This window comes from Mobula birostris, chromosome 7, assembly GCF_030028105.1.
Source record: "Mobula birostris isolate sMobBir1 chromosome 7, sMobBir1.hap1, whole genome shotgun sequence".
In the NCBI taxonomy this organism is placed as follows: Eukaryota; Metazoa; Chordata; class Chondrichthyes; order Myliobatiformes; family Myliobatidae; genus Mobula; species Mobula birostris.
This window is the reverse complement of record NC_092376.1, coordinates 133,128,190-133,152,137: the sequence shown is the minus strand read 5'-3', so window position 1 is coordinate 133,152,137 and position 23,948 is coordinate 133,128,190. Positions and strand designations below refer to the sequence as shown.

Below are 23,948 nucleotides of genomic sequence, written 5' to 3'. Positions count from 1 at the left end.
CTCTCTTCTCACTGTTGCTATCAGAAAGAAGCTATCAGAGCCTCAGGAACGGTTATTACCCCTCAACCACTAGGCTCTTGAATCAGTGGGGATAACTTCACTCAACTTTGCTCACCCCAACACAATCTATGGACTCACTTTCAAGGTCTCTTCACCTCATGTTCTCAATATTTATTGCGTGTGTGTGTGTGTGTGTGTGTGTGTGTGTGTGTGTGTGTGTACACAAACGGTAGATTGTGTTGGGGTGAGCAAGGTTTGTCCATCCTATTGTGTGCAGTCTTTCATTGATTCTCTTGTGCTTTTTTGTATTGTGAATCCCCACAAGAAAACGAATCTCAGGGTTGTATATAGTGACATATATGTACTTTGATAATAAATTTTCTTGGAACTTTTAACTTTGAATATGTATCACCCACAGTCCTACACCTATCCACCCTCCATGGATAACTAGTTATTTGAAATAATTCATGCAAAGTGGATGAAAATGTAGACGATGGGTGCCAAAATGCAAATTTTTTCTCTGACTTTTCCAACGTAGAGCTTTAAATGCTGCTGCCTATATTGACGACTGTTAAGTGGGTTCCGACGGTCACTTATTTCGTCACTGTAAATTAAGTACTTGGAGTAGATTAATGGAAAAAACGAATCAAAGGCCAGCTGGTGGGTTTGTGCCAGGGACGGAGGTGACTTGAAGGTGGGAATGCACTGAAACCAAACACGGTACGTCCAGACCGCTCCTCCCATCTGGGACTGATAACGCACGATGTAGTAAGCAGGGTTAGTGCGCATGCGGAACTATTCTTCTCTAGCCCCCCCCCCACCCACTTTAGGTTACGTTACTGGTTGGAAAATTTGGCGAAAGTCTCAGGCCCTTTCTTTTCCATACCTACCCTTACATTTTTAATCAACATTGTGTTCAAGTCTTGAAAGAAAAGCCATCCAATCTGAACCGTGCTCCCATCCGATTCGACGTCACTGGAGCCAAACGCGTAAGCGCCAAGGCCGCTGTTGCCATGGTAGCCGGGGGTGCGAGCCTAAGACCCCTGTTGATTGGATCATCGGGGAGCGGCGTGTGCAGGACGTCAGGGCTGGAGAGGGCAGCCGTTAGTTCCCGAGCTGCCGATTGTGCTAGCGGTCACGGACGGACGGGGCTGCTGTCACGTACTGCAGCACCGCTACTGGCTTCGTATTACGTCCCGGTGACAACGTGCGGCGCTTCACCCAGTGTGATGGCGGATTCCCGTGGGCTCTGAAGCCCGGTTTGTTTGTCGCATCTGGCGGCCATGCCTCAGTGCAGTCGGCTCCTTTTTCGGGGCCGTCCCGCAACTCGCTGCTGGGCTCCCTTAGGATAGCTCTTCGGCCGCTCAGCCAGACCTTAGCGTGCGGAAGCCCATCTCCGTTATTCCTGGCCTGCTGTCCGCTCGCTGCGTTCCCCGGTAAGTGCAGAGCCGAGGGGCGCAGTGCAGTCACCCGCCCGCCCTGTTCCTGACGGCTCGCATTTACCGGCTCTGCTCTGAGAACGGGGGTTGGTGCTAAACGTACTGTTTGTTTCCACTGTAAGAAAGAATCCTTCCCTTTTGTCTGTCTCAGCAGGTGGAGCAATCTGAAGTCTTTCGTGCAGTTACTTTGGGCGATTCTAACTTTAACACAGCTATCATGGCTTCAGATGACCATAGCGTGCCTGGTAATTTAGAATCACTTCTGTTCTCACTTTCGTGCTTCTAAAGACAAACTCCTGGTTTTGCTTGCAGTGCCATTGTGGATTATTTGCGTTTTGAAGCTTGTTTTCTTTTGCTTTTCTAAAGCAACTTTGTGTAGTAAAACACAGCTTTATTAATCAATCATGCGTGTGTTCTAGAAAACGTCGCCGTTGCAACTGGCAGATAAGTAGAATTAAATATAGCTTCTATGTACGTTGCAGCAATCGAACATTCGTCCGGCATACTAGAAAAGATGTCCTTGCCGATTGGGATACACCGCAGGGCATTCAGTTATGATGATGCCTTAGAAGATTTCTCGCCAATGACTCCTCCACCCTCTGATATGGGAAGCAATATTTTGTGGAAACAGCCAGTTATACCTGCGAGGAAATACCAACAATTATCGATGGTATATTTACTTATGCTTTGTTCATATCTACAATTTATATGTGATTCTACAAATTAGTAACTTTGCAATTAATTATTTGCAAGTATGAATAGAAGTTGGGGAATTATGAACATTATCCATTTACAAATGTCTTCATTTAAAAAAGTTTTTTTGTTTAATACCAGGAATGAATTAGTTTATCTGTGTCTTGAAGTGTCTCAGCATGAAAGGTTGATTCTTCATTCCTTTCCATAGATGTTGCTTGACTTACTGAGTTCCTCCGGCATTTTGTGTGTGTTACTATGAATGTATTTATGATTTGGATTTAGATTTAGATTCAACTTTATCGTCATTGTGCCGAGTACAGATACAAAGCCAATGATTTAGCATCTGACCAGAAATGCAAAGAATAGTGTTATTTACAAAATAACTGCGAATTAAAAAAAGTGCTACAGCACACAAATATAACAGTACTGAGACAGTAGAAGACGGATGCAATACTGCTTAGCGCTGTGATGAGAGGTGCAGCAGTGTCCGTTTCTGCTGACGTTTTCTCGGTGTCAGATGATGCTAGCATGTTCCAGTGACTTAGAGTCAGGATGGGATTTCAGTCTGGATTGGTAGTACATAGCACAGCCTATTTAAAACCAACGTTATAACATTTTAATAATACGTTGCAATGGGTAACTGTTATTAATGAAACTGAATTGACTTCTCTAAAACATTGTCCATTTGTATGGTGCTTTCATTGCACTTGCAGTAATACATGATGTGGCTGAAGGGGTGATATGGTGGTGTAGTGATTAGCACAGGCAACCTGAGTTCACTTCCTACCACGGCCTGTAAGGAGTTCGTACATTTTTGCCACGACCGCATGGGCTTCCTCTGAGTGCTCTGGTTTCCTCCTACAGTCCAAAGACATACCAGTTGGTAGGTTAATTGGTCATTGCAATTTGTCCTGTGATTAGGCTCAGATTAAATCAGGGAATTGCTGGGCGGCACGGCTCGAAGGGCAGGAAGGGCCTATTCTGTTTTGCATTTTAATAAATAATTAAGAATTTTCAGCCCCATTTTTTCTGGCTTTATTTGTGTTATTGCTAATTGTAGCCAATTACTGGCATGTAATATGTAATTCTGCATGGTTAGTAGCATTGGTATTAAATATTTTAATTTCCTAAACTCTGTTATGGAGGCGAGAAGACTTTGTGTCTCTTAAAGTTGACAGTGGAACGGTAGTCTTTCAACCGAGGGTGCATGACCCTCTTGTGGACCAATGTGACAAGGTAAGCCCATGAGGTTTAAATAATATTGAGGTAATGTTGTTATAAAGCTCACAAAAATGTGAAAATAAATTCTAAAAGATGTATACTAGGTGCACTGGATGTCCTGACCCCAGTAGTGCTGGTGTTCCCCAGGACTTTCCCAGCTTCTTAAAAGTTATGGCCCATTATGTCATTGGGTGTTTATATAGTGGGTACGTTTTTTATCAAGTGTGAATGAAACGGATTTCCATAGAAAAAGTATAGAAACTATTTCTGTGGACACCAGCTACTGTGATATTGTTTTATTAGCTGTGTTGTATTTTGAGTTTTCTAAGATTGACAAGTTATAGGTTTAATCTTTTAAGTTAAAATTAATTTTACAGGGTTGATATTTATATGATCTTCAAAAGTGATCTCCAAACTTTTACAGTCCTTCAGAACTGTACAGGATATAGAACAAAGTCATGCAGCCCATCATGGTTATGCTGGCTCATATTAAGCAATACTATCATTCCCATTTTCCTTCTGTTCCCCACAACCCTGTAAATTTTAGCTCAGGGCATTACAGATTTCAATACTAGACCTTCAATTATCTCATATGCTAGGAGAAAATCCATGTAATTTTGTTTATTTGTGCAACTATCTATTAACAGATTAAATACAACTCAGTTAACTCACATTAACAATAATTTCCTATCAGATTAGGGAAACAATTGAGAAAATTGATCTGTAGCTGGTACAACAATATACTGATTTGTACAATGAATATCACAGAAGTTATACAAAAGTATATCAGTCAGATACTGTACAGTTTTGAAAATGTTCTGTATCCACAATTATGATAATGTAAATGCTGATTTGTGTTGCAAAAAAAAAATCAAGAAATGCCTGTGGGTGAAGACTTCCTGATCTGCAAAACAACATGCACTGGTCAAGATTCATGTTTAAAAAAAATCAATGATCTCTGTACCTTTCTTAATAACTTAATGCCATTTACTTTTGTACCTTTTGTCAGAGGGTAGTGAATCTCTGGATTTCTCTGCCTCTAACAATGGTGGTGGCCACATCATTAGATATAATTAAGAGGAGAAAGCTAAGTATTTGAAGGATTAATGAATTGAGGGATATGGTAAGCTAGCGCAATCATGGCCATAATAAATCAGCTATGATTATATTGAATGGCAGGTCATGTCATCTTACCAACTGTTACAACTTCTTGCCAATTACACAAGAAAGACCTGGAAAAGCATGCTTTGCTAATGAGCTGACAATATTTTCTGGATTTCTGTATTTAACTGGGTTTATGTATTTTAACTCTATTCTCATTAGCACTAAGTACCAATTGGTTTTATTGCTATTATCATAATTACTGGGCCTATATTACATCTGTATTAGTAGTTTATATTAACAGAAATAGTTCATTTTGTACGTTTTTTTTGTAGATGGAAGATGGAGAAAACAATGTTCAATCTTCGGTAGTTGCTTCATCATCAGGTGTAAACCCAAGCAAAGTCCATGTGGTGAAAGCCAAAGCAACGTCTGTTATTATGAAGTCACTTATGATACGTAAGGAATTTAAAATTGCTATGTTGATTGTCAACCTTAACTTCATAGGGAAGATCATAAGGAAACTACTTCAGGAAACTGCTTCTACCAATTTCATAATCTTAAGTATTTACTTCACTATTGATCCCAAATTCTTTCCTTTCAACCATCCTGTCATCAAACAGTTATGCAGTCCTGAAGTATGAATCTTACTGAATTGATTGTTTCAGTTTTGAGTTGAACTGCTGATTTCAACCTTTTGCCTTTTGCTGTCATTCTTTTGCCACTGATTTATTTACTTGCTCCATTTACATTGTTGATCTGTCAATTTCCCAGATCCTTGTACAAGGACCTTGATATTTCAAGAGTTTAAACCTTGGTTTCATAACACTGATTAAATGTATATGGTATTTGACAAGCCCGTTGATTCACTGTCAGATCTGATTTGATTTGTATTTGCTGTCTTTCACTGACTAAATCTTACTTCAATCACATTTTGGATTTATTATGTGATTACTTCTAAATATGCTTGTCAAGTACAACATGAAAAAACAGTAAATTGCCAGATACTGGAAATCTGAATCATAATGAGCAGCACCTGTAGAGAGAGTGAGTTTCTAAACTTTTATCACATCTTTCATTCGAGTTTTAAACAAAAAAGCAAGGTGATCAAAAATTTAGTTCACAACCAAGGAACTCGGATATAATTTAAAGAAAGAGAGGGGTGGGGTGGGATTCCAGGTTCAATTCCAGAGCATGGAAACAAGAATGAAAATATTAAAATCAAGGTTAAGCAGTCGATATTGATGTGATGGACAAACTGGACCATACAAATTAGAGTAAAGAATGCTGGAAGCACTCAGCAGAACAGGCAGTTCTGTGGAACAAAATTAATAACTATAATTGAAGACCCTTTTCCAAACACCAAAACAGTTTTTGACCAGAAACATTAGCTTTCCACAGATGCTGCAGATTAATTGTGATAGGAGTGGAAACTGTTAAGCTGGTAAAATGTTCCAGGACTAAGATGATTATCCTTCAGCAACCAAAATAATCTTCCATTGAGCACGATATGATTTCAGTCAGTGAAAACCTTTTTACTTTGACTTCAGAGATCAGGCACTGCCTTGATGATGCGGGACATCCGCTCTCTTCTTGGCTCTTGCTGCATGTCCGTTTTTGGATACAAAGATTTACTGAGGTCTGTAGTTTAGTATAATTATTACAATTTAAGTTGAATGTCAGTATTATCAGTAGATCCGACTTTGTAGCACTTTCAACCTGTTTCCCTGCTGATTCATTACAATGTGATGGTAGCTGGATTTGATTGATTCTACACAGAATGCTGGAGGATCTCAGCAAGTCAGATAGCATTCATAGAAGTGAACAAACAGTTGACATTTCGTGCCGAGACCCTGCTTCAGGACTGGGAAAGAAGGGGGAAGGCGGAAGACACCAGAATAAAAATGTGGGGGGGGAGGGGAAGAGAGATAGCAAGAAGGTGATAGGTGAAGCCAGGTGGGTGGGCTTCTCACTATCCCTCTTCCCCCACCCCACCTCTGCCTTCCCCTTCCTTTCAAAGTTCATAGAACATAGAACAGTACAGCACAGTACAGGCCCTTCGGCCCACAATGTTGTGCCGACCCTCAAACCCTGCCTCCCATATAAGACCCCACCTTAAATTCCTCCATATACCTGTCTAGTAATCTCTTAAACTTCACTAGTGTATCTGCCTCCACCACTGACTCAGGCAGTGCATTCCTCGCACCAGCCACTCTCTGATCAAAAACCTTCCTCTAATATCCCCCCTGAACTTCCCACCCCTTACCTTAAAGCCATGTCCTCTTGTATTGAGCAGTGGTGCCCTGGGGAAGTGGTGCTGGCTATCCACTCTTATCTATTCCTCTTATTATCTTGTACACCTCTATCATGTCTCCTCTTATCCTCCTTCTCTTCAAAAAGAGTAAAGCCCTAGCTCCCTTAATCTCTGATCATAATGCATACTCTCTAAACCAGGCAGCATCCTGGTAAATCCCCTCTGTGCCCTTTCCAATGCTTCCACATCCTTCCTGTAGTGAGGTGACCAGAACTGGACACAGTACTCCAAGTGTGGCCTAACCAGAGTTTTATAGAGCTGCATCATTACATGGCGGCTCTTCAACTCTATCCCTAGACTTATGAAAGCTAACACCCCATAAGCTTTCTTAACTACCCTATCTCCCTGTGAGGCAACTTTCAGGGATCTGTGGACATGTACCCCGAAATCCCTCTGCTCCTCCACACTACCAAGTATCCTGCCATTTACTTTGTACTCTGCCTTGGAGTTTGTCCTTCCAAAGTGTACCACCTCACACTTCTCCGGGTTGAACTCCATCTGCCACTTCTCAGCCCTTCTGCATCCTATCGATGTCTCTCTGCAATCTTTGACAATCTTCTACACTATCTACAAAACCACCAACCTTTGTGTTGTCTGCAAACTTGCCAACCCACCCTTCTACCCCCACATCCAGGTTGTTAATAAAAATCACGAAAAGTAGAGGTCTCAGAACAGATCCTTGTGGGACACCACTAGTCACAATCCTCCAATCTGAATGTACTCCCTCCACCACCACCCTCTGCCTTCTGCAGAAAAGCCAATTCTGAATCCACCTGGCCAAACTTCCCTGGATCCCATGCCTTCTAACTTTCTGAATAAGCCTACTGTGTGGAACCTTGTCAAATGCCTTACCAAAATCCATATAGATCACATCCACTGCACTACCCTCATCTGTATGCCTGGTCACCTCCTCAAAGAACCTTGTCAGGCTTGTTAGACACGATCTGCCCTTCACAAAGCCATGCTGACTGTCCCTGATCAGACCATGATTCTCTAAATGTCTATAGATCCTATCTCTAAGAATCTTTTCCAACAGCTTTCTCACCACAGACGTAAGGCTCACTGGTCTATAATTACCCAGACTACCCCTACTACCTTTTTTGAAGAAGGGGACAACATTCGCCTCCCTCCAATCCTCCGGTACTATTCTCGTGAACAACGAGGACATAAAGATCCTAGCCAGAGGCTCAGCAATCTCTTCTCTCGCCTCGTGGTGATTTTGTTATCAGAGTACATGTATATCACCATGTACAACCCTGAGATTCCTTTTCTTGCGGGCATACTCAATAAGTAGATAATAGAATAATAACCATAACAGAATCAGTGAAAGACTACACCAACTTAGATGTTTAACTAGTCTGCAATATGGCATTGGAGCTGTGCTTAGCCACTTAGTCATAAGTGTAAAGTGAATAGAGCAGGGGGCTAAGGACACAGCCTTGTGGTGCACCTGTGCTGATGGAGATTATGGAGGAGATGTTGTTGCCAATCCAAATTGACTGGGATCTGCAGATGAGCGAATCAAGGATACAATGGCACAAGGATGTATTGAGGCCAAGGTCTTAGAGCTTATAGTTTGGAGGGGATGATGGTATTGAATGTAGGTGATAAGGAGTATCCTGATGAAGCTCTTGAAGAAAGGTCTGGCACTGAAACATCAACTGTTTGTTTATTTCCATGGATGTTGTCTGACCTGCTGAGTTCTGATAGCATTTTGTCTGTGTTGTTCTGGATTTCCTGTATCTGCAGAATTTCTTGTGTTTTTGTCTTATCCTAGCCTCTATGGACACAGTTCTACTTTGAATTGATAATAATGTTAAAACTGTGCTGAAATTTCAGGAATGTATATTGTATACATTTCTCTGACATTAAATGTACCTATTGAAACCTATTGAATAACTGGACTTAAGGTGTGAACAGTTCTGAGGCACTGCGTAGTGCTGCAGTAGGGATGCTATTGGGCCTCTGGCTTGCCAGCCGTTCCTTGATGTTCCATAGAGTGGTCAGGTTGATAAAGATTTGTTCCATCATCTTGAGCGCTTCTGAGAAGCTGCATGGTTCATCCACCTAATCTACTTGAAAATTGCTTGAGTTCAGTCTTTAGTATTCACGCACAAGGACCTTGTCATTAGTCATGGAGCAACTTCCTTTTATCTATTTAATCATCCATGTCTCACAAATAGTTGTCACAGGATTGCAGTCGTTTGATCTGATTTGTTAGTTTAGCAGTTGCTTAGCTCTTGTCTACACCGTGTCCTCTTCTATTTAGCAGGCTTGTCATCCAGTGGCAAAGACCTGGTGAAGCTTCTGAATAGTGTCAACCTCTGGTGGATTATAATTAAAGTTTCTGCATTATCCCATCTATGGAAATCCCTGAGATGGAAACCATCTGGTCCTGGGAATTGGTCATTTTCTGGTGGCATCCAGTCTTCTTTGCTTTTGTTTTGCTTGTGTTACCTGCACCTGGTTCAGTATTAATTTTCTAAAGATATGTAGTTGATTTTGTAATATTGATACAAAGCAATCATGCAATTTTGTTTCCAATTTCCTGATTTTCATTTAGTTATCAGTTAATGATTTGAAAAATCTACAATACATTGCACTTTTATCCTAATTAGTTTTTGTGGATTTGTCCTTTGTAAGTTTCTTCCTTGTATTACTAAGCAATCGACATAAAGGTCTGATACTAAACACAGTTGCTGTTGGAAACACAGAAACGGTTTAATTTGTATGTCATTCATACTGTTTATTTCGTTCTCTTTTGTTGCCATTTGTATTTCCGTTCTGTTTACAAAGGTGTTTTAGAGCTCTCACTCAAGTGTTTAACTACTATATTTCTTTTAAATTCTTGCAATGTCCCCTGGAGAGTTCATTTGAAGTTGATTTTTTTTTGTGAAAATTGTTGGAAGTATTCAATTTAAATACAGTTTAGGTATATTTGAAGGGAAATGTGTATTAAGTATGAGCTCTTTTATGTTAATTGTTCAGTAATATGATTATTCTTGATTCCTCTAGTTGGTAAAGTATTAATATTTCTGATTTGTATAATTTTATATTTTGATTACCAGAGCAGACACAGGAAAGTATACAACGGTTTGAGAAGCAGGCAGGTCTAATGGATGCTGGTTACCAACCACACAAAGGTCTAGTTGCAGAAGAGGCCAGCTATCACCGCGTAGGAGAGGCATTACAGGTAACAATAGGGCTCTTTTACATTTATAAATCAGATGAACTGCATCCCAGTTCAGGTATGGCAATGCACAATGCAGATTAAACCTTCCTGTTATGAGCAAAACCATCCACATTAAAGGATGATTTGGTGATTAATCTTCTAGTACTTTTGCTTCAGAGCTATGTTGAAACCATTTATGTCAATGATGGTAGGACAGTCTTAGCAAAAAGACTTTTTATCTCTATTGATACTGAAGCTATTTTTTAAAAAAGTCAAATCGGCCTCATGTAGAATATGAAATCACTGCAGAAGTGTATCTTGGTCAGTATTGTACTTGAGTTTTCAACGGCTATTTTCTCTTAATTGCTATTCTACAGTTTTAAACCTAAATATTGACTATTGGGTGTTTACATTTGGAGTATGGAAGGATTAAACCTTAAGTAGTGTGCAGCTTTGATCTTACTACTTTAAAAAAAGATATGCTTGGCATTGAAGGAATGCAACAAAGGTTCAACAGATTCCTGGGTTGTATTAGGAGAATTTGTGTTGATTTGGTCTTTATTCACTCCGAAGAATAAGGAGAGACATGATAAACTAATTTTGTTTAAGAAGGAAATAAATCTTTAGATAGAAAAGGCTTCAAGGGATATAGAGAGGGGATGGAAAATAGAATCGAGGAGCTGGATCAGTCGTAAACATTCTGAATCGCAGATGGTCTTGAATGGACAACTTCTGTGTTCTTTTCAGTATTCTGCACTTTTTGAAGCAAGGTCTCACTATCATTTTGCCTTAAGCTTGTAATCCATTCCTTTTGCTAATTTAACTGGGGAAAGCATTAAAGTTTTCTGGACTTTGAGTCATTTATTGATTAGCTTTACTAACTGAACCTCGTGAACTGGATGGATGGTTTGTGAGATGATACCCTTTCATTGTCTCCTTAAGTATTTATATTTGTGACTTGTGATTCTTCAGAAATTCAAAGCACAGAGTGTGGACCTAAGTAAAGACGATAAGTCGATATCCTCCACTCAGTCAACTCCTTGTGGATCTCCACAGTCTTCGCCAATGCCAAATCGCAGGTATAGATAGTAGTCATAGAAATGAGTAGATCATCTGTTCACACGGGGAATCCTGCAGATGTTGGAATATCAAGCAACACACATAAAAATTGCTGGTAAACGCAGCAGGCCAGGCAGCATCTATAGGAAGAGGTACAGTCGACGTTTCGGGCCGAGACCCTTCGTCAAGACTAACTGAAAGAAGAGAAATATTGCCTTCCATTGGAAATAAATTGTAAACATTAACATTACTCAGATGTGTTCTACCTGCATAACTGACTTTTCTGACATGACAAAATACTGTGTAAAATACATACCTCCCATCCATATCCTTTCTAGTGTCTCCTGCAATAAATACCCTGTGTGTTGGTAACAAGAAAATAAAAAGTCATAGTATCAACTGCAAAGAGAGATGGAGAGAATTTCTGGCCCGGCCTTGCTGTGAAGTTCCATGCCCCTCCTTGCCCAACCTCACTCACCTCTGGAGTGATAGCACCAGGACTCCAAGTTCTTTTACTTTAAAGATCATTTTCTTCCTGTTGAGATGGCACGTCTGGCATAACCAGGAGAAAGATAGCCACTGGTTTGTAAGCTTCTGTCGACGAAACAGTCCCAACAGTACCAGCAGAAAACAACAGTGAAACACAGCAGGATGTAACGCAGGACATTACTACTCACCAGAAGAGCTTTTGTCCTTAAAACAAAAGAGTCTAAATGAAGCTTGTACGCTTCAGCATGACAGCAAGCTGAAAGCAAGAAATGCAGAAAAAAATGTTTAAAGGAGGAAGTCCCCCCTCCCCCTTTCTTTCTCCCTAGGCCTCCCGTCCCATGATCCTCTCATATCCCTTTTGCCTATCAACTTGCCAGCTCTTAGCTCCATCCCTCCCCCTCCTGTCTTCTCTTATCATTTTGGATCTCCCCCTCCCCTCCCACTTTCAAATCTCTTACTAACTCTTCTTTCAGTTAGTCCTGACGAAGGGTCTCGGCCCGAAACGTCGACTGTACCTCTTCCTATAGATGCTGCCTGGCCAGCTGCGTTCACCAGCAATTTTTATGTGTGTTGCTAGATCATCTGTTCATTTAGTTTACATAAAATTGCTACAGCTATTGTCAAATATTACTTTAAAGAACCTACATAAAATGAAATTGTTCTACTGTTTGGACGTTTAATTACCCTACAGTGATTATTAATGGTAAGACATCCATATTGCCATCCATAATAGAGGTGAAATTGGTAAAAGTTGTTAGCAGTGATGAAAGATTTTTGTTGGAATATACTCTGTCATTTAACTTACTGTGCAACAATTATAAAGGTAAAGGCATATAAAGATTCTTTGTTAAGGTGGAGCTCAATCATACTTTACAGGTTTAGGTTATTGGCAATTTAGTGATCGAGGGTGGAAAAAAACATTGTAAACATATGAGCTCATTTACTAATTTATTCAACATAATGCACAGTAATAATTTAGCTTGAAGTTGCCCATTCATACAATCCAGTTTTAGGATTGAAAAGTATGCATTTTTATATATTAGGTGCAATGTCCTTGGGGAGGATTACTTAACTAGATTTCATGGCCTAAAAATTCTACTGTATAGCGCAACTATTTTAAAATGCATACCTGGGCATTTTATGTCAAATCGTCACATCCACTTCTTCTGTACAATTCTACCATGCATAGTGCAGGCCTTGCACATTGAAATAGGTCTTAAAATGAGGGTAGAGCACTGGTTTACAGGTATGTTAACTGGATTGAACCCAGGCATTATCTGGGCTACTTACAGGATTCTGAGACAGATAATGTCAAATGTCTTACATTACTTGTGTTCCTTCTTTAAACATTCTTTGTTAATGATTGTCAACCCATATCTCTGTCCCATCTCCTAGAAAATATAACAGAGCAAGAGTGAGAGAGAGACATGTGCACGCAGACGTGTGGAACTGCAAGGCTTTAAACTTCATGCTTAATAGAATATTGGAGCTAGGGGTCTTGTAACAAACGTGCAGAGAACTGTCTTAATTTGTGGTTTTACACACATTGCATTTTTTGGTTCATTATTTTAATTAATACTATATTGTGTTAGAGGAGAAGGAATATTTTATTGTCTTTCTGGTGATGGCTTCAGGTCTTTGTTTGGTCATGGAGTATCTTCTGATTTGAGCAGTAAAAGTCTAGAAGGAGATTCCACCGCATCAGTTAGTGAAGTAACCACCACTGAAAAATGGAGGCCTTTTATGCGTTCACAAAATTACAGAGGAATTGAACAAGGTAGGAAAAGCATTAATATTTATTTGCTAAGCATAGTTTCAATCTACATAACTAGTGCTGTTCAGTTGTTTCCATTTTTGTTTTGAAACTGAAGCTGTTGGTTTGAAATCCAACTCCAAACACGTAAGCTCATAATTTTCAGCTAGCTGTCTGTACTACACTTTCAGATGATAGTTTCAGGCACTCTTATAAAACTGAAGAAGTATGTGGATGAGCACTTAGAGTTGCCAGGGCATGGACTAAGTGCTCATGAATGGGATTAGTTTAGATGGTGCTTGATGATCAATGTGGATATGGTGCACCAAAGGTCATACTTCTGTGTTTTATGACTCTGATCTTTAACATCTAAATTCATTACTTGAAGAAAGAATAGACATAGAAATCAAATTTCCTGAACAAAATTGAAATGCACTTCCTTTATCAATGCAATTTGTTAATTATTCAAGTCTGTAATTTCTTTTTTCTTTTCAGCCTCATAACCTTTCAGATGAGAATTCCAAAGATTCACTATCTGAATGAAAATATTTTAGACCACTTGACCACAATACATAGGAGCAGAATTAGGCTATTACACCCATCACAACTACTCTGCCATTCCACCATGCCCGATTTATTATCCCTCTCAACCCCATTGTCATGCCTTCTCCCCATAACCTATGACGCCATGGCTAACCAAGAATCTTATCAATCTCCTTTTTAAATATATTCAATGACTTGGCCTCCACAGCCATCTGTGACAATGAATTCCACAGATTCACCACTCTCTGGCTAAAGAAATTTCTACTGATATCTGTTCTAAATGGACATTCCTCTATTCTGGCTGTGTCCTCTGGTCTTAGGCTCCCATGAGTTATACGGCTCTTGTTACATGCATGTGCAGTTCTACTCTTTGAGTGAAAATGCAGAAAGTTTGAAGTTAATAACTCATCTCCTACCTGGGCCGCGAACCTATCAATCACCCCTGCTGTGGACCACTTCTGGAGGTCCAAGACGCCGACCCCTACTAAGAAGGGATCCGTATGCTCCACAACTGCTGAACTAAGTGTGTAAACGTAGGAAAAATAAATGTGCTAGGTTTTCTAAAATTGACTCCTTCTACCTTAGGCCATGAACTTATCAATCACCCCTTGTATAATGTAAAAAGAAGCAGTCCCAACATAGACCCCTGTGAAACACCACTAGTCACTGGCAGCCAACCAGAAAAGGCTCCCTTTATTCCCACTCTTTGCCTCCTGCCAATCAGCTACTGCTCTATCCATGCTAGTAGCTTTCCTGTAATACCTTGGACTCTTAACTTGTTAAACAGCCTGATGTGTGGCACCTTGTTAAAGGCCTTCTGAAAATCCAAGTACACAACCTCCACCAATTCTCCTTTTGTCTGTCCTTCTTGTTATTTCTTCAAAAATTCCATCAGATCTGTTAGGCAAGATTTTCCCTTAAGGAAGCCATGCTGAGTTCAGCCTATTTTATCTCGTGGCTCCAAATATCCCGAAATCACATCCTTAACAATCCACTGCCAATATCTTCCAACCGCTGAGAGCTGAATAATTGGCCTGTGATATCCTTTTTTTTGCCTCTTGGGAACCATGCCAGAATCCACTGATTGATGAAAGATCATTAATAATGCCTCCCCAATCTCTTCAACCACCTCTTTCAGAACCCTGGGGTGTAGACCATCTGGTCCAGGTGACTTAACTACCTTTAGATCTTTCAGTTTCTCAAACACCTTCTACTGAGTAATGGCAACTTCACTCCCTTCTGACCTTGACACTCTTGAACTTCTGGCATATTGCTAGTATCTTCCACGGTGAAGACTAATGCAAAATATTTATTCAGTTTGTCTGCCATTTCCTTGTCCTCCATTACTATCTCTCCAGCATCATTTTCCAGTGGTCCAATATCTGCTCTTGCCTCTCTTTTATACTTTATACATCTGAAGAAACTTTTGGTATCCACTTTAATATTATTGACTAGCTTACCTTTGTATTTCATTTTTTTTTCCCTTCTTTATGCCTTTTTAGTTGCCTTTAAAAGCTTGCTAATCCTCTAACTCCCCACTAATTTTTGGTCTGTTATATGCCCTCTCTTTGGCTTTGACTTGTCTTGTCAGCCATAGTTGTGTCACCCTGCCTTTAGAATACTTATTTTTCTTTGGGATGTGCAGTATCTATTCTGTGCCTTCCAAATTACTCTCAGAAACTCCAGCCATAGTTGTTCTGCTGTAATCCCTGCTGATGTTCCCTTTCAATCAATTTTTCAATCAATTCCCTTTACTCCATTGTAATACTGATACATCTGACTTCAACTTCTTCTCAAATTGCTGGTGAATTCTATCATATGATCACTGGCCCCTAAGAGTTTCTTTACCTTAAACTGTAAACAATTCTGGTTCGTTGCACAACACCCAATCCAGAATAGCTAATACCCCTAGTGGGCTCAACCATGAGCTGCTCTAAAAAGCTATCTTGTGGACATTCTGGAAATTCCCCCTCTTGGGATCCAGCACCAACCTAGTTTTCCCAATCTACCTGCATATTAAAATCCCCCATGACTATCATAACATTGTCCTTTTATCATGTGATTTGTAGACCACATCTCGCTACTTTATACAACTCCCGTTAGGGTCTCATTATCCTTGCAGTTTCTTATCTCTACCCACAACTATTCTCCACCTTCCGATCCTATGTCACCTCTTCAAGAGACTTGATTTCATTTTTTACCAACAGAGCTAATCCACCCCCTTTGCCTACTTGCCTGTCCTTTCGATACAATGTGTATCCATGGATGTTAAGCTCCCAGCTATAATCTTCTTTCAGCCATGATTCAATGATGCCACAATGTCATACATGCCCATCTGTAACTGCTACAAGTTCATTTACCTTATTCCATATACTGTGTGCATTCAAACATAACACCTTCAGTCCTGCATTCATCACCCTTTTCAATTTTGCCCCCCTTTAGATTGCAACTCATCCCTTTTACTGCAATTTTGTCCTATCATCAGCCTGTCCTTGCTAGCAGTCTCACTATATACTCCTTCTGTTTGTAAACCAACTACCGCATCCTCGGCCCAATTACTCCGGCTGCCATCCTCCTGCCAACTTAGCTTAAACCCTCCAAAACCAATCTAGAAAACCTGCTGCTCTCCCTCCTTGAGGATCTGCTGCAACCACTCTGAGATGTGCTAGACCCGAGCACTTGGGAAACAGCACACCATCCTGGCTTCTCTTTCATGGCCACAGAATCAACTGGTCATCCCCTTAGCTATCGAGTCCCCTATCACTAACATCCTGACTTTACCTTTGTTTGCTACTGGCTACTGGCCAATGCAGCTGGCCTTGCTGTGCCCTGATGGGTCAAACACCCCCTGCCCCAAAGCAGTGTCCAAAGCTTGTTGCTGAGTGGAATGGCCATATTCTGTTCCATCTCAAATCTAAATGTCTGATCAGTTTATTTTGAGGCTGTGACCTCTAGTTCTAAACATCTCATTTAGAGGCAACATTATCTACCCCATTAAGAGCTATGAGAATACCATTTGAGCTTCTAAATTCAAGGGAATATTGGGTCAGTCTGCTTAAGTTTTCTTCATCAGAAAATCCAATCATATGAATCTATAGGTAGTAGTCCTTTATACAATTCCAGTATGCCATCTTTGCATTTGAATCCCCTTGCAGTTCTTAATATCCTGTTGTGCCTGCGCATTACCTTTCAATGATCTGTGTTTAAGGACATTTAGGTTCCTTCAAACATTGAGGTGTTTCAATTTCACATCATTTAAAAAAAATACTCTGCTTTTTTTTTGTTGTCAATATGTGACATCACATTTTTTTATACTTTTAAACCATTTGCCATATATTGCCCTTTTACTTAGCCTGTGTAAATCCTCTGCATCTTACAATCTATACTTCAACCTTGTCTAATTTGTTCGTTATATCCTGAAAGATTTCATAGGGATTGGCTGACTAGCAAGAGGCAAAGAGAGGAATAAAGGGGGGCTTTGCTGATTAGGTGCTGGTGACTAGTGGTGGTCTGTAAGAGTTGGTTTTGGGACTTCCTCTTTTCACATTGTATGGTACTGTGCATAAGTCTCAGGCACCATGTATAAAAAAAATCTGTAAAGTGAAGATGCTTTCAAAAATAATGAAATATAAAGTTTCTAAATGTAAAAAATTACTATAAAGAACAGGAAACAATAAAAACAAAACCTAAATCAAATCAATATTTGGTGTGACCACCCTTTGCCTTCAAAACTGAATACGTTCTCATAGGTACCCTATCATGCTGTTTATAAGAAAATCAGTTGGTAGGTTGTTTCAAGCATCTTGGAAACCTTGCCACAGCTCTTATACAAATTTTGCAGAACTTTTGAGTAGGAGTTTGTTTACCAAGGTTTGTGAGACAATAGTCTTGAATGCTGAACTGAAATTCAGAAGCAGCATCCTGACATAAATGTTCTTGTTTTCTAGGGGTGTCCGGGCCAGGTGCATGGCAGATATGCTGTTGCATCTGTTGTAGAGCAGTTTTGTCAGTAATTTAATTAATGAGTGTCCAGTGTGGCAGAAATTGTCTTTGATATGTGCCATGATCAGCTGTTCAAAGCACCTCATAATGATTGGCATCATTGCCACTGGGAGGTGTTCATTTAGTTCTGAAGGTGTAGAGTTATTTAATACAGGGATGATGGTGGCTGATTTGAAGCATTTAGGGACAGCAGCCTGGATGATTGAAGTGTTGAAGATGTCCGTATGGTGTGGAGGTATAAGACCAGAGAGCACAGGCTCAGATACAACAATGCCCCTTCAGATGAGAATGGATTTCTTTAGTCAGAGGGTGGTGAATCTATGGAATTCGTTGCCACAGACAGCTTGGAGGCAAAGTAATTGGGTATATTTAAAAGCAGAAGTTATAGATTCTTGATTGGTAAAGGTGTCAAAGGTTGTGCAAAGGCAGGAGAATGGGGTTGAGTGGGATGATAAATCAGCCATGATGGAATGGCAGAACAGACTCAATGGGCAGAATGGCCTAATTCTGCTCCTATGTCTTATAATCTGATTGTCAAACATAATTTTACCATGCAAAAAATCTATGCTGACTTGGCTGTCAAGTCCTGGTATAATTTTTGAAGTAACCCATTTACCACAGTGCAGTGGTCCCCAACCACCGGGCCGCAAAGCACGTGCTACCGGGCCACGAGGAAACAGTATGATTTGGTGATTATGAAATGATATGAGTCAGCTGCACCTTTCCTCATTCCTTGTCCTGCCCACTGTTGAACTTGAACGCACGCGAGGTCATCAGTGACCCAAGACATTCAAAGGAATGGGTCTGTAACCCGTTTGTGAATGTCCCCGGTGAATCATCCATGTCAGTGCGGGAAAAAGATCAACTCCTCGAGCTTGCAAATGACAGTGGGCTGAAAAGTATGTTTGACATCTCTGCTGGCCTTCTGGATCAAAGTCAAGGCTGAGTATCCTGAGAAAGCCACGAAAGCACTGAAAACGTTGCTTCCATTTCCAACATTATATCGCTGCGAAGCGGAGTTTTCTGCAATGAATGCAACGAAAACTAAATTGCGGGATAGACTGGACATAAGGAACCCCCTTCGAGTATCACTGTCTCCTGTCACCCCTCGATGGGATCGTCTTGTTGCAGGAAAACAAGCCCAGGGCTCCCACTGATTCAGCGATATTGGTGCGTTGCAATGATTTTATATGTTCAGAGGAGGAAAATATGCGCTGTGTGTTTAATATCCAAACGTTACTTAAAATGTTATGATACTATTGACTTATAAGTGACTTATAATTCAGTGGTCCCCAACCTCTGGGCACTGTGATTGCGCCACCTCTGATCTGGGTCGACATTTATGTGCCACCCGGCCCCTAATTAATGAGCTTGTTTATTTTGGCTTTTTTCTTAAAGACATGCTGGGTGCGTTCCAGTCACCGCTGCATTTTTTGTGGCGATGTATCGATCCGCGGCCTGGAGGTTGGGAACCACTGTTATAATTGACTTATCACTATATTCATGCGAGGAAAATATGCGCTGTGTGTTTAACATTAAGCTGGTTAGATAAACCCTTTTTTAGAAAGGTTAGTCACTTATAAGTGACTTGCCGTTCCGTAAGAATATTGTCAATATTAAACCGGTCCACAGTGCAAAAAACATTGGGGACCCCTGACTTCGTGGAACACCAGTTACAAAATATTAAACTGGTTCACTCAAAGCATTTTCTTCGAACAAGTTGGAACATAAAAGCTTCCAGTAAAGTAGTTGGTGAATGCATTTTTCTTAATCATATTTTATAGATTTTAGCATCGCTATGTAAAATTTAGTATCCTATCCTTAGGCCCATCAAATGTATGTGGACTATCAAGCATCCATCTGCTTAAATCTAACAATTTCCCATGATTTTTTATTCTCCCCATAGTCCCATTAATGTTTTTGAATTACACCACTATTCTGCATAGTGGAGTCAATTTATAGTGGTCAGTTAACATACTGACCTAGCACCCTTGTCTGAGTTAGAGAAAAACCAGAGCACTTGTTGCAGGGAGAACCTACAAACTGCACACAGGTAATAGTGGAAATGATGACTGAACCCAGCTGCTGAAGTTATGAGGAAAACTTTAGTAGCTGAAACAAAGAGAAAAAGGGAAGGTTGTTATTTTAACTTCTTTACCCTACAACTGTTAAATTGATGAATTGCCAATTTTTTATCCTAACAGATGGGTTATTTCTTTGCAGGTACTTTTGCCATGCAGAAATATAAAGGCATGCAAAAACCTTCACCTATGGAAATCATGCGTACTCAGGGGACTGTTGCCAAACTTGCAGAAGATCATGCAAACTTAAATCCACCCAAAATGGATATAACCATACTAGAAAGGCAAAAACACTCTGTTCGCAGTCATCAAGTAGAACCCAGAGATCTAAATGTTTTAGCTCCTACTGGATTTTAATATAAATTGCATAAATGTGTGTGCCCTTAATTCAAATGTATTATGATATTAACTTGCTGCTCATCTTATGAAATTTCATTTTGTTGTATGTAACTGCATCAACATGTAGAGATTTTATTTTTACACTGGGAGAAGAGAGATTTGGAAGGGAAAAGGAATTTGGATTCCGTTATAGAATTGAATTCCGTTGTAGAATTAAACCCAGTAGGAAAAACTTGAACCCCACAAATGCTTATTTGCACCAATAAGGATATACTGAAAATTTCTTTAATGTTTCCAGTCACTTAATGGACAGAAACCTAAATTAACGGACTATCAAAGCCAGAAATTTTTGGTTATCCGAATTATAGTTAGTAATTTTAAAGAGTTACAACATAATGCACTTCAATTTGTGTAAGATGATGGGTGTGTGTGTATGTGTGAGAGAGAGAGAGAAAAGAAGGATATGTGTTTACTAGTAAAGTTGCTTGTGCTGTCTGTATCTGTTGAATAAACATGAACATAATTTTTTGACTTATTTCATGTTATTTTACTCTTTTTTTCTTTTTGAATCAATATTGTTTGTGTATGTGTGTGCATATATGATTTTCTTTATAGTCCTGTAGTAATTTTATGTATTGCACTGTACTGCTGCTGCAAAAAAACACATGTAACCCTCAAGTTCTGTTAGCTGTGTAAGTCTAGGGAAGACAAGTGTATGAGATTGAGGTGCAAAACCTGTTTGTGTGGATGCTGCATGATGTGTCACCCTGTTACAAATCAGTACCACAAAATAACAGACAGTGCACCATATGCAATTAAATCATTTAGCTTTATAATTCTTAATTTGACCAAAGGGTTAGTAAGGTAAAACAAAAAGAAAAGGGCCCATTTTAATGAAACAGTCTAATGTGCACAATTGGGAGCAAACGGTTTCAGTTCTGCTGGTACTCCATTGATTTCCCCAGGCTTTGTTGATTTCTGGCCCCACTCTAAGTCCCCTCCTTTCTGGTATATATGACCTCTCTGTTCTGGCCTCTTCTGCTAAACAAAAGACTCAGATCACCTTAGTCTTGGGCACACAACAAGAAAAAAAAATACTCCGTTCATTGGATGGTGCACATTCTAAAGCCCTTGTTATCTCTAGCCATAACCCAAACACTGCTGTTACAGGAAAACCAATATATTAGCAGTGCTTCTACAGAAAGACCATTACATAAGCAGTGAAACCTTTTACAGGGTGTTACACTCCTCTCTCTTCCCCCCCCCCATCAAATTTAGTCATGTGCTCATGGCATTGAGATAATTTGCCAATCCTTCATGTAAAGCACAAAGTCCAAACCAGGTGTCAAAGACAGTGACATAGCTCCCTAAAGCAATAGGGGCCACACTGTATTCTCCTGGTGCTACATAGGCCAGCCTATCTGGCAGTCTCCTGATACTTCGCGTCCTCCGTACCCTCTCATCCTCTTCATGTTACGACACTACTGGGGATACTTCTGGTCTACCTACCCCGGTCTATCACCTGTGCTCTCCTGCAACTTGGACCACTCTGTCCCTTGGCTGAGCCCTGCTTCATCCCTTGCAAGATCCCACTGAAACCCAGTCTGTCCACAGATAGACCCTGCACCCCCCCCCCCCGGTCACTTGACTCAGTGTGAGAAGGGTTGGGAACTTCCTCATTCAGTGGGGAGTTAGCAAAAGGCAGCATATACCACACCCCCATTTCCTCATCCTCTGAATCAGTATCCCATTCAGAGGCGGGGGCTGGTCTAATCTCTCCTGCTATGGGTCCTTCAGTCGGCCTGCGTCGCCGTAGAGTCCTCTTACTAGAGGCAGAAGGTGGTTCCGATGGAGAATCTTGATAGGCCCATTCCCAACCTCTGGTTTCACTCAGAAAACTGGTACGTTTGGCATCTGACTCTCCACTTCATAGGACATAGCTACCTAGCAGTCAGCCAATTTATGCTTCCCAGGTAGCCCCAAATACCTTAGGAGGATTTAGTCTCCTGGCATGAGTTGGGAGAACCTAACCTTTTGATCATACCACCTCAGCTAATTCATAAGCCTTTTTCAGCTCCCTCCTCATATCAGACGCATTCTTAAGATAAATCTTCAGCGGTGGGTCTTCCAGAATCCGAAGTCAAAGCATATTCTTCGTCTAATTGTTTCAGCTGATTGGCTAAATTAATTCTCTCTTTATTAGCTTTTTTCTTAAAACTTGCAGTATAAGAAATGATTTATCCTCTAATATATGCTTTAAAGGCATCCTATATGACAAGGCTAGAAGTCTCCTCCACTGTATTCTCTTCCAAAAAAAAGTGATTTGCCTCTCCAAGAACTTTAAGAAATCCTTGTCAGATAACAAAGTTAAATTAAAAGGCCAGAATCTGTTTGAGGAAAACCAGGAAGATTTATGGATAAAAGCACAGGAGCATGGTCAGAGATAGCAATCTCTTTATATTCACAAGATCGAACTAATGGAATCATTTGGTTATCAATAAAAAAAAAGTCAATTCTGGAATATGTATGATGAACATGAGAGAAAAACAAGTATTCTCTATCTGCTGGATGTAAGAAATGGCATATATCAACAATACCACATTTTGTTAAAAATGAATGGATAAACGAAGCTGATTTATTACGTGTCAATAGACAATAGGTGCAGGAGAGGGCCATTCAGCCCTTTGAGCCAGCACCACCATTCACTGTGATCATGCCTGATCATCCACAATCAGTACCCTTTTCTTGCCTTCTCCCCATATTCCTTCACTCCGCTATCTTCAAGAGCTCTATCTAACTCTCTCTTGAAAGAATCCAGAGAATTGGCCTCCACTGCCTTCTGAGGCAGAGCATTCCACAGAACCACAACCCTCTGTGTGAAAAAGTTTTTCCTCAACTCTGTTCTAAATGGTCTACCCCTTATTCTTAAACTGTTCCCTCTGGTTCTGGACTCCTCCCAACATTGGGAACATGTTTCCTGCCTCTAGCGTGTCCAATCCCTTAATAATCTTATATGTTCAATCAGATCCCCTCTCATCCTTCTAAATTCCAGTGTATAGGTTTTTTTTGTGTCGCTGGTTTAGAAGAGGACTGATCTAACCAGCAATTAAAGTGTCCTGCTGTCACCAATGAGTACAAATTCAGATCAGGCAAAAACGAAAAAAATCGCTCAAAGAGTCCTGGATCATCTATATTTGGGGCATAAACATCAGCAAATACCAACAATTTATTCTCTAATTTCCCTGATACTATAACAAATCGTCCATTAGTATCAGAAACAAAAGGAACTGTATTTTCTACAAAGATTGAAACACCTCTAGCTTTGGCCTGAAAACTTGAATGAAAGTGGAATTCTCTCCATCGGCTAAAAAGGCGCGAGTTATCAGAATTGCATACATGTGTTTCTTGTAAAAAAAAAAATTGGGACCTTAAGTTTTTTAATATAGGCAAAAATCTTATTTAGTTTCAAAAGATGATTTAATCCTTTCACGTTAAGATGAAGTAATTTAATATTATAATCCATTTTATTATTATTTAAAAAAGAAATTAAAAGGATATTCCTTAAGACGATTAATAAAACTAAACAATGACCTATGAGATAAGAAAACCAAACAACAGGTTTGACTAAAAATCCCAAACAGCTCCCAAGAAAAAAAAAACCCAAACACCCTCCCCCCTCCTAAAGATAGAAGGTCAACGCCTACAACTAATAACAACATCCCCCCCAAAAAATCCTGCT

General features: G+C 40.1%; 1 protein-coding gene across 4 annotated transcripts; it reads left to right on the top strand.

Moving 5' to 3' along the window:
• Positions 1 to 1,146: 1,146 nt before the first annotated feature.
• On the top strand, positions 1,147 to 20,744 carry kiaa1191 (KIAA1191 ortholog). 4 transcript variants are annotated; one of them, XM_072263766.1, is made up of 8 exons: positions 1,348 to 1,436; positions 1,594 to 1,684; positions 1,922 to 2,109; positions 4,793 to 4,916; positions 9,840 to 9,964; positions 10,916 to 11,022; positions 13,126 to 13,268; positions 20,013 to 20,744. In XM_072263766.1, exons 2-8 carry the CDS (start codon positions 1,657 to 1,659, stop codon positions 20,225 to 20,227), a joined length of 930 nt encoding a protein of 309 aa, XP_072119867.1. In that variant the 5' UTR covers positions 1,348 to 1,436; positions 1,594 to 1,656; the 3' UTR covers positions 20,228 to 20,744. The 4 variants fall into 4 exon arrangements, with proteins under 4 accessions (XP_072119869.1, XP_072119867.1, XP_072119866.1 ...); XM_072263765.1 differs by having other exon boundaries at positions 1,350 to 1,436; positions 1,591 to 1,684; XM_072263768.1 differs by lacking the exon at positions 1,594 to 1,684 and having other exon boundaries at positions 1,147 to 1,436.
• Positions 20,745 to 23,948: the final 3,204 nt, after the last annotated feature.

Bases quoted from the DNA above. Each gene is read 5' to 3' on its own strand.
- kiaa1191 (XM_072263766.1), top strand. From the start codon at position 1,657: ATGGCTTCAGATGACCATAGCGTGCCTG. The intron at 9,965-10,915 runs GTAACAATAGGG...GTGATTCTTCAG, and splicing joins GCGTAGGAGAGGCATTACAG to AAATTCAAAGCACAGAGTGT. The intron at 13,269-20,012 runs GTAGGAAAAGCA...ATTTCTTTGCAG, and splicing joins TTACAGAGGAATTGAACAAG to GTACTTTTGCCATGCAGAAA.